The sequence below is a fragment of the Suillus subaureus genome, assembly GCF_016647635.1.
Source record: "Suillus subaureus strain MN1 chromosome Unknown BJ212scaffold_5, whole genome shotgun sequence".
NCBI classification, from domain to species: Eukaryota; Fungi; Basidiomycota; class Agaricomycetes; order Boletales; family Suillaceae; genus Suillus; species Suillus subaureus.
Window position 1 is genome coordinate 1,762,694 of NW_024538561.1, and position 10,274 is coordinate 1,772,967.

The 10,274-nt window shown below is 40.7% G+C and overlaps 3 protein-coding genes across 3 annotated transcripts; 1 reads left to right on the top strand and 2 right to left on the bottom strand.

The window, feature by feature from the left end:
* Positions 1-589: 589 nt before the first annotated feature.
* BJ212DRAFT_1296885 (uncharacterized protein) lies at positions 590-1,778 on the bottom strand (the record flags this gene model as incomplete). The annotated part of the gene is made up of 5 exons (XM_041332512.1): positions 590-1,005; positions 1,063-1,157; positions 1,205-1,281; positions 1,557-1,682; positions 1,737-1,778. 5 exons carry the CDS (start codon positions 1,776-1,778, stop codon positions 590-592), a joined length of 756 nt encoding a protein of 251 aa, XP_041197370.1.
* Positions 1,779-5,015: 3,237 nt separating this feature from the next.
* BJ212DRAFT_1263794 (uncharacterized protein) lies at positions 5,016-5,204 on the top strand (the record flags this gene model as incomplete). The annotated part of the gene is made up of 1 exon (XM_041330372.1): positions 5,016-5,204. One exon carries the CDS (start codon positions 5,016-5,018, stop codon positions 5,202-5,204), a length of 189 nt encoding a protein of 62 aa, XP_041197371.1.
* A 1,048-nt stretch (positions 5,205-6,252) lies between these two features.
* On the bottom strand, positions 6,253-6,678 carry BJ212DRAFT_1263066 (uncharacterized protein; the record flags this gene model as incomplete). The annotated part of the gene is made up of 1 exon (XM_041330316.1): positions 6,253-6,678. A coding segment is annotated over one exon (426 nt), but the record flags the coding sequence as incomplete, so codon positions are not given.
* Between the last annotated feature and the right edge of the window lie 3,596 nt (positions 6,679-10,274).

Below are 10,274 nucleotides of genomic sequence, written 5' to 3' on the forward strand. Positions count from 1 at the left end.
CGATATGTGCTAGCAGGATGGCCTCCATTCCTTGGAGGGTGAAAAAAAAGTCATTGATTGAGCCTACATCAGGGTAGGTGAGACTGATATATGGCACTGAATTGACTTTGAACAAGGAAACATCCTAATAAGGGGAAACTCCTATAAAGTATTGGAGAGCTTATATGCCAATCCTAGGGCATCATTAGCAACTCAATTCATTTTAGTGCCTTGAATATGCAGCTCCCCTGCTTGTGTCCAGAAACCCTTTAGGGTTGAATAGCAGCTAGGCATAGCATATTTAGCCCAACATTAGAAGGCTACTTTCCAGTTCTCTTCTTGTTGTGTTTCCCACACTGCTCTGTCTGCAGGATGACATCATCCAATGCAAGGATGGCACCATGGATGATGATCCTGCCAATGATGATGTGATGGAATGAGGCAATGAGGGTGAGCAAATAGATCCATGATTTATGGCACAGTCTACATGGGACCTTTAGGTCCCATGAGAGGGCAGGGGTGTAAGTGGCAGTGAGGGCAATGACAAGGGGGGCTTGTTGGAGGCATGAGACTGGGTGCCATTCTGCTCCTGACCATCCATATCAAAGTCCTACTCAAAATCATATGGTGTGCCATCTCCCATGTTGTTGTCATCACCATCAATGGTAGGGCAAGTAATGGCAGGGGGGACAAATAGCAGGGGAGGGATGAATAGTGGGGGAAGGGTTAATGGCAGGGAAGGGTTAACAGTGGAGAAAGGGTCAATGGTGGGGGAAGGGTTAATAGCAGGGGAAGGGTAAATAGTGGGGGTAGGGTTAATGGTGGAGGTAGGGTACATCTCCATTAGTTCATTTTCAGGTTCAGGAGGAGCCTTTTCTTTACCCTTGTGCTTTGACATGAGTGTGATCATGCCACCTGAGTGATCTGCCCCTGAAGCAGACAAGAACATTTTAAGGGCATATGCAGGGTTATTTTTCCATATCTTGTCAAGAGCCTTGTACCATGGGAATTCTGAGATCACTTGCTCTGAATTTTTAGATGTATTTTAGATAAATTCATTGAATGAAAAAGAAAAAAAAGTACCAAGTAGATTGTTTCCAGCATTAGATTGAGAGGGGTCAACACCTGCACCAGTCTGCAAGAAGTGACTGTGAAGCTTTTTGTACTTGTTCCTAAGACTAAAAATTATGATGAATATCTAAATATGAAAAGGGAAAGGATGTACTAAGTCAAACAATTGGACACAGCTTGCATGAACTTGGCTGGCTCCTCAGCATACAACTCATTATACTTATGATCATTCTGAAATACATGGCATGTAATCACCACATGGATTTTTGTCTTGTTACTCCCAGATGGATGGCCTTCATTGTCAGGTCTTTTGCCTCCTTCATTAAATAGAATGTGACAGTTAGTGGGATGAGTGGATAAGAATTGCTTGAGGGAATCAGTACATTGTCCATTGGCCTCCCACAATATCTTGATTCCATAGCATGCATTGAGTCTAGCATCTGTAATGGTGTCAGATTGGACAAGATCAGCTCCAGTACTAGCAGCCTGTCCTCATCCCCTCACACCATGAGTTGAAATACCCCTCCCCCTAGCACAGATAGATTTTTGGGTAGATTTGGTGGCCATAGGTAATATTCAGCAAGTTTCAAAGTGTATTCTAAGTCACTCTGAGCAACAAACTTGAGGATGCTCTACAGGCATCTTGCAGGTGCTGCACCAAGTTAGAATTCAGACTCCAAACATACATGCTGAATATTCTGAGAATTTCTAACTAGCATTACCCACATTTCAAAGCTTTGATAATTTTTACTTTGAACACCATTAATGACTTCAGTAATATTTATAAGGAGGTTATTGTAACCAGGTCCTCCAGATAAGGAGTTAAAGAGATATACTGAGTTCAGGCTATTAGTGAAAATAGCCAGGTGTCCATTCTGCAGCAAACAGGTAATGACATCATGAATCACAGATAAATATATCTTCAACAAGGGGATGTGAGGGAAGATTAGACTGGAAACCAAGGTTGAAGGATGGATACCAAAATCCCATCCCAGATCCAGAGATATTGCAAAATATTTGAAGGATGTCAGGTAGAAGAGGAGGATAACTCCATGAGTTAGACTTTAAGAGAAAGATACCATCAGACCACTCCAAATGATAAGCTACCACTTCAATTAAGCCAAAGCATACCTTTAGAGTTGATCTTGCCTTTAATTTTGGCACAAATGGCTGAAAGTCCTGGACACAAAAGTAGACAGATGTTTAATGCCCAGTTCAGCAACCCTGCAATATGCTTCAAGTCTCAAGGTGATCTTCTCCTCTTATATCTCACAAAGTCTCTTAGTTCTTGAACTAACCCTCTCTTCAACTCCTCTTTGAGAGTGATCTTCATTAAATTCAGATCAACCTCAAAACCAATGATGAGAAGAGGAGATCTGAAAATCTGATTCTGTTCTTCATGAGGGATACCTGGCTCATCTCAAAGAAGAAGGAGAGTGACTATGTTGGAAGGTAACATCTTGCAATACTTGACATAATATGACAAATGTCTGGCTTTGGCAAATGAAAAGGAGTTGTCCATGTATATGAGGGCTTGGATTAAGCAAACAAACATGGTGATCCAAATGATGAGGGACATGAAGGCATGAAAGATTCACTGGGAGGCACAACCACCAAATACATTTGCTCTATCAACTCAATATTCCCTGTCAAAAGATACAATTTGTTTGATTTGTCATAGAAGATGCATTGGCATATGATGATACACTATCCTACTACTTAAGGGTCTTATGTACAGTACATGCTATATAGTGACAACACAACTATACAGGATAAGCTTGCCAGTCCTTAAGTACATGATCTATGACTTTTCTAGTTTTCATGGTAGATAATGATAATGTGTGAGTTCTTCAAGGGAGGAATATGTTTCAATTATCCTCTTCTTGTTTCTTGATTAGTTTAAAACTAGTGGTCTTGGAGTACTGCATGTGAAGTTTGAACATGTTTGCAACTTGTGTGCTCATGATTCATGTCTCTCTTCCTGAAAAAGAGAGAGGAAAGTAGTGCAGATGAAACCTAGCCTAGTCAGCTGTACTTTAGTCATATAGTCAACCCCTGTAAGATAGTATATAACCTGAATAGATGTTTCTTAGTTTTACTTCAAGGTTACTGAATGGCCTGCACTTAAATCTTAATTATTTGCTCACATGGTTTGAGAGAAGAGTGAAAGTGGGAAGTCTATTTTCATAGGTGCAAAATGAGTTATATACCTTTTTGGAGGCCATCTTACTAAGCATGAAGAATAAGTAGCATGAGTTATCACATGGATTTGGTAAGATTGTGCTTACAAACCAAGCATTTGGGTGTGCTGAATCAGCCTTATACTAAGTGGATTATAAATACAGTTGCAAGTCTTACAAAGCATGACAAATCATGACCAGGAGTGAAGTTTGAAAATGAAAATACTAGCCAATAAATAAGGGAAAAATGATAGGGTAACTTGGTGATAGGGATCAGTCTAGTGTGTTAAAACCTTCCTTATCACTCCTGTTGTGTATATGTAATAGCAGCCAGCATGAACTTACAGCTGTTTACATAAATGATGACAGTATACAACTTTTTGAGAAAGAAGAAAAAATAAATAAATCTTACATACACAGCAGTAAATAACATGTCTCACATGTATGTGAGCTATGATTGAGTTGAAAATGACAAACTCAATATCCTCTGATTCTATGGACTCTGACAACAATTCAATAATGGCAGCTGTCAGGGACCAGTATGACATCTCACCAGAGGATGAAACAATTGTCATGGAACCCACTTCTGAACTAGAATCACAAGAAAACAAAAAACACAGCCCTGGTTGCCCTCCTAAGCCCAAGGAAGGTACAATTGTTCAAAGTTCATTGACCATTAAATACCTGAATGTGAGATTTTACTTAGTACCTCCATCACCACACAATGTCTCAATCTTGTACACTCTCATAGTGTTTTTGTACTCAGAAATGAAGAAACCAAAAGCAAGGTGAGGTGGAGAACCTGCAATAATCAAGCTTTCAAATGACAAGCCTTTCAATACCCTCAAAGCCCAAATACTCAAGTGCATCTCGGAAGTACTGAAACCCAAAAAACTTGCCTATGATGATTATAAAGTAACTTTCACAGTTGCATGGCACCAAACATCACCATTATTATCCTTAAAGAAACAGTTGGAATTCAATCACCTGCTTGAATGTATGTTGAAAATGAAGGCTCCTGCAGCAAAGATTCTTGTTGAGGCCTTGAAAAAACCTGATCCACCAATGGTTTGTACATTATGTGCATATATGTATGCTGTTCAATTCTAAGTTTTACAGCCAAAGAAGAAAAGAAGAAATGATAGGGATGAGCAGACCAGTGAGGACAATGATATGAGCCAGGGAAGCAATAGTGACAGTGATTGGAAGAAGAAGAAGAAGAAGAAGAAGAAGGTACCAGACATGGGATTCATGTATCTTGTTCATCATGACTGACATTGTATCCTCTCGATCACATGGAAAAAGGACCCTAGTGAACTCCCACTCAATGTCAAGCTGTTGGCACAGATGAAACTCTTGCAAAATTGATACATGTGCAACAAACCTGGCTGCCTCAGTTCTGGCTATTGCTACATCCGCTACATCCTACCTGACAATAATGCTCATTTCATGCTCTCTCATCAGCATCTATCTGTATGGGCAGCTGCATTGGCTGCTAAACCTCCAATTACTACAATTGAAAAACCACCAAACCACACAGAATTTGATGGACTGTTATCAAGCCTCTTGTCCAATACTGCTCTGTTGATTCAGTGCCACCTTGCTGAATGAAACAATGCACAAGCTGCTCCATCTGCATCAAATACTCCAACAATCAACTTTAATATTCCCAATGACTTCTTTAGTTTTCTACAACCTGCCACAGGACCAAATCCTCTGCTACATGCTGCTCCTGCAGACCATGTTTCAAACATGATTGACACTCCACTCCTTTCTGTCTCCACAATGCCTGGTCCAGACCTGCCCCTCATGGACTTCTGTGCTGCATTTGAACTCTCGCAGGATATTCATGCAAAGCTTGCTGACAGTGGCTATATAGGGACACAAACTATCAGGTACATCATTGTTTCTGAGCTAAAGGAGATGGGTTTCAAGAGTGGCAAAATTGCTGCAATGAAGGATGTAGTTGCATGATGGGCTACAAGGGACTGATTTTCATGTTTCAATTCAAACAATTGCTCTGTATTGTTATTGTAATGTGCTCACTGAAGGTTCAACAATTCTGCTGGCTTGCAGAGCAAAAGAAAGAAAGAAGGCTCTACCTCTGGGGTGAGAGGAAGCCTCTGACCCTCTAGGTGTTGGTTGAAGTGCACCAAGTGATATGTTCAAGCCTTAGGGGAAGCAAAGAAAGCAAGGATCCATGAAGTGACCACAGGTCAACTCTGGTGAAGTGCGCATGTGGGAATGTCAAGCATGTAGGAGCATGAAGCATGGGAATAAGGTGCAAGCTGTGCACGGATGTATAAAAGACTGGTAGATGTCGTGAAGGTGTGAACTGAGGCTGCTGAGTGGAGACTGATGATAGTAGGCTGTGCTGATGGCTAGGGCGATGACTAATGCATACTGGCTGAAGACAATAGATTCTGACTCTCTACTAGATGATGACTACTGACATGATGGTGGTTCTTGTATAAAAACTTGCTAGGCAACAGGTAAGCTGTGCCTAGGTGCGCTCCCAGGGCTTGGAAGCGAATAGGGAGCACTGTATGTATGTAAATGAGGTAAAGAAAGGGTCCATGATGAAATAATGTATGGTATAATGCTAAATATGGTCTGATAGCAAGAATAAATGAAAAGGGACTCACCAGGGGACTGGTTGGACAATGGATGGAGGCTCCCAGATGCTGTGTGACATAAGGCGACCAAGTGTGGGAAGAGCATGCTAAGCACATGTGTGTGAATGTGTTGCATAGTGCAGGAAAGTGTTGTACCTCTGGTGTGTTTTGCAGGAAAGTCATAGGGGGTGGGTGATGTGCTGTACCAATCATCATGAGTTGAAATATGTGTGATATATGCCTAGAGGAATCTCATTTCCTACATTGCACTGCCAGGACTCAACTTGAAAGCCTTGAACTAGAAATATCCCACATGAATGAAATAACCTGGGGGAATAGGGTGGAATATATTCAACTTGGACACCTACAAAAGTTTCAATTCAATAGTGAGATCAACTCACATTTGATCAAAGGAGCTTACCATATGCTTCTATTAGTTCAGCAACACCCTCTCCATGATGAATTGTTGCATTGTCCATCACAAGGACAGACAGAGGACCAGGATAGGGTGAGCACATAGGAAGCTGAGGCATGTTAGGACATTCACAACAGTTTGAATCAATTATGCACCACTGTAGACTGAAGAAACTCGATGTAACCATGCCATCAATAGTCATGAGCCCCAATGTGGAGACATGTTGTCCATGGACAACAACCTGACAGCTAGTGGCACATTGTCCTTTGGGTGCATGACCATGCAAACACCCTGGGGTACATTTATCCTTTGATGTCTTGTCAAGGAAACCAATCTCCTTGGGTGAATACTGGCTCATGCGAACCATAAATGCCATCCTCCACTGTTCATTCCTTTCCTTCACAATTTGTTCAAGCTTTATGAGGGAAACACTGACATGCTCCAGCTCATGATGAATTGTGCTGTAGTGTACAGATACAAAATGATTGCTATCCAGCAGTCTGAGCAGTTTGTCAAGGAACAATCCAGGGCAGTGATGGACAAGATGGATGAGGTAAAGGACATTGTCACAGTGCAGAACACAAGGGTGTTCATGAAGGCTACAGGTGGGGCTAACAACATTGCCTGTCTCATACCAAAGTTTAAGGACACACCAGAAAGTACTTTCCAAAAATCCAACACAAGTGAGAATGTCCTGAAGAGAAAGGTGTCAATGCTCATAGAGATTGATGGCAGCAAGTTTGATGTTGTGACTGATTTTTCAACACATCAATGTTGATTGTGGTTAATTGTTGCAGCACAAGACAAAGTGTTACACTAGAATATTTAATTTTTCTTCTTTCCAAAAAAGTTGCATACTGTCATCATTATTAATGGGTGTCTTGATGTTGTGTTGGTCTTGCTGCCCAGGGGTTGGTGGTTCTTTAGAATGACCAGCATTAAGCTAAAAGAGAATGGCACTCTTTTAAGTAGTAGAGAGAGATCCCATGGTGGTAATGATTAAAAATAAAGAAGCAAGGGAGCAATTTCAAACTCAGACATAATATTTTTATGTATATTTCTATTTATATAAGCAAATAACAGTAACCATCCTCTGATTTGACTGAGATCCCACCATCTATATCAACAGCTACAAAACTGTTATAATGGTATCTCTGTCTTAAAATAGGCATGTCTTCACATCCTCTTGGCCAAATCATGTGATCCAAGTGTCAGTCTGTAGCCAAGGGTTTGTAGTTCACACGCCCCTACCAACACTAAGCATGATTCCCATGTGCATAGGTGCTATATTGTGTACACTGAAAAAGTACCAAACATTGTAACGGTTTTGCAAGTCACTGTAAGCAAGGTACTGATGGAAAACATAAAAACAGCTTCTTCACTTGCCCCCCTTCATTTCTTTAACAACAAGCTTGAGTCTACTCTGCAGCACTCATCCTTACTCTAGATTTCCTTCTTTTTCATCCACCCCAAGGTCATGTTAACAAACAGCAACCTTCAGTGCAAACAAGGTGGGAGTCAGGATTCAGGGATCAAAAATGATCAAAATACATGTTATTAGTATTATAAGTATTAACACTATTGTATATATTTGAATAGCACCTAAATTTTAGATTTCCAGTGATTAGAAGTATGCACATGGCTTACAGTAATGGGTCTCAAAGCTAAATTTACTACACCATGAAAAACAAGCTAAACTTCAGCACCACCCAAGAGTTTTGGCATCTTTAAACTCTGACAGACAGCATACTCAGTGATATTAATTTGATAGCACTGTTATTGTTACCATTGCCATTACCAAAGTCTTCTGCTCACATTTTATCATCATGGCAGGTATAGCTGGTCATGGCCATGGTTGTGATTGTAGTTGTGGTTATGGTCATGGTTATCTGAAGCATGATCAAGAACTCATGATGGAGTCTTCTACTCCTCTGAGTGCTAGCCTACCTATTAGTGCAGGATCAGGATCCAAGGCACCTATAATATATTGGGAGAGCAAGAAATTCAATGCATGCACTGCTTGCCTGATCAAGTGATGTAAAGTCAATCAAGATGCTTGGCTTAAAATATTTTCTAATTCTGCAAAGGATGCAAAGGAGAAAGAACACACATGCCAACAAATGACCACACAGAAGAATATATACTTGTAGCAGCTTGTAACAGCTATTTTCCCATGGTGAGCTAATCTTCATGGGTAGTCAACCCTGCATATAACATGTTGTTTTCAATGGCTAATCTAGGCCAGGATTCTACAGCTGAGGCAGCAACTCTCTGTGGGACATGCAAGGGGAAGGAAAAAAAGATTACCCTGGATGATGAAGATCATATTAATGTTGAGAATGATGAGGGAGATGTGGGGCTTCTTGATAAGGAGCTTGAGCCTGGCAAAATCCTAGATGAAGGGATTAACAATAGTGAGGATGATAATTTTCCAATAGCTGATGACAATAGACCCTCAATGCCTCAGACTGTAGACTTAGACAATCTGAGGATAACCCAGCAGGGCCTTGTTATTTTACTTAACTCCACAGAACCAGATGGTGATAGAGGATGAAAATTCTCCTTGTTATCTATCATTTTGTCTGGCAGCCACAGAACAGTCCTATGAGTTGCACAAGCAGACTTGATGGATGACTCTGATACATCTACAAGGCATATTATAAAATCACTGATGGTATATTCCTGCAAAGTCAGTAGTACTACAGGTGCTCACAATTCCAGTCACACATTATCTGAGCAGGACTCTGATATCTTGCCAACTACATCCACTACATCTAAAGGATCTCACAAGTGGCCACATGACATGGCAGCTGAGTTAACCATAAAGATGGGTCAGGCAGATACCCTCATTTAGCACATCCAGGACTCATCAATAGTTAAGGCCAACTACAAGCACTTAAAGATGCAAAATAAAATAGCTGCTATGGAGCTCAAAGCTTATGAAAATCAAGATGAGCATAAACACTTGTTACATTCTGCTTTGGCAGATCATCAGACAAAGCAACTTAAGTTGGAGGTCAAGCTCAAGCAAAATAAAGTTGGATCACTTGGCTCTGGAGAAGAAGAAGGAATCATAGAAGCCTGAGGCAAAGGCAAAGGAGAATCATTAGGGTGGTAGCTCTGGTGGTTTTCATTCTCACAACTGATCTGGTTTTGTGCTTTTTCTTCCATGCTGTAGGCATTTAGGCTCACATTTGAACCACATTCTAGCCCTATGTTTCTTTGTTGTAGGTAAATCATATAGCAATTCTTCTGCTTCTGACAATGAAGCCTTTGAGCATAACTATTGCGTTGACATTATGGACAACCCCTCCTCCACACTTTCTTTACATCAGGTATAAAATTTACAGAGGTGTGTGCCTACAAACTACCTTCTTGTTGTCTGCATAATAAGTGGTTCATTAGTGTGTCATGGAAAATCTGTCCTTCAGTGTCATTGAAGCTCTTATCTCTAGTACCACCCTCACCATCTGTATCACCTTCCTCTGCACCATTTTCAGTGTTACAACCACCCCATTGTCCTGCTTCTTGCATCAAGTCCTTAAATGTATTTCTATGAGTAGGCACTTCCTCAATTTCAACAATCATGTTATGAAGAATAAGGCAGCAATGTGTCCACATATTGGCTTCATCTAGGTCTTGTTGCATTTATATTTGGTTGTGCATTTCATGAAGGAACTGAAAATGTCATTTCAATGAACCATAGCCATGCTCTGACAAAATGTGAACATGTGAACACTTTGAGTTACTTGTATCCACACATGGGAATGGTGTGTACTAAACCTTTGACAAGTAATAATTGAACATTTTTTGATCCCTGGTCAACTCCCCAGCTACTGACTGTTTCAACAGCACAATGCACCATAGATGAGAACCATAGGCTGTGTTGGCCTAAAGCCGCCCATTTCCACCTAAGAAGGTATCAGGATGATGTGCAATTTGAGCTTTCAAAAATGCATTCAAATTGTGCACACTCCTAGGAATGCTGATGACATAGTTGACAATATAAAGGTT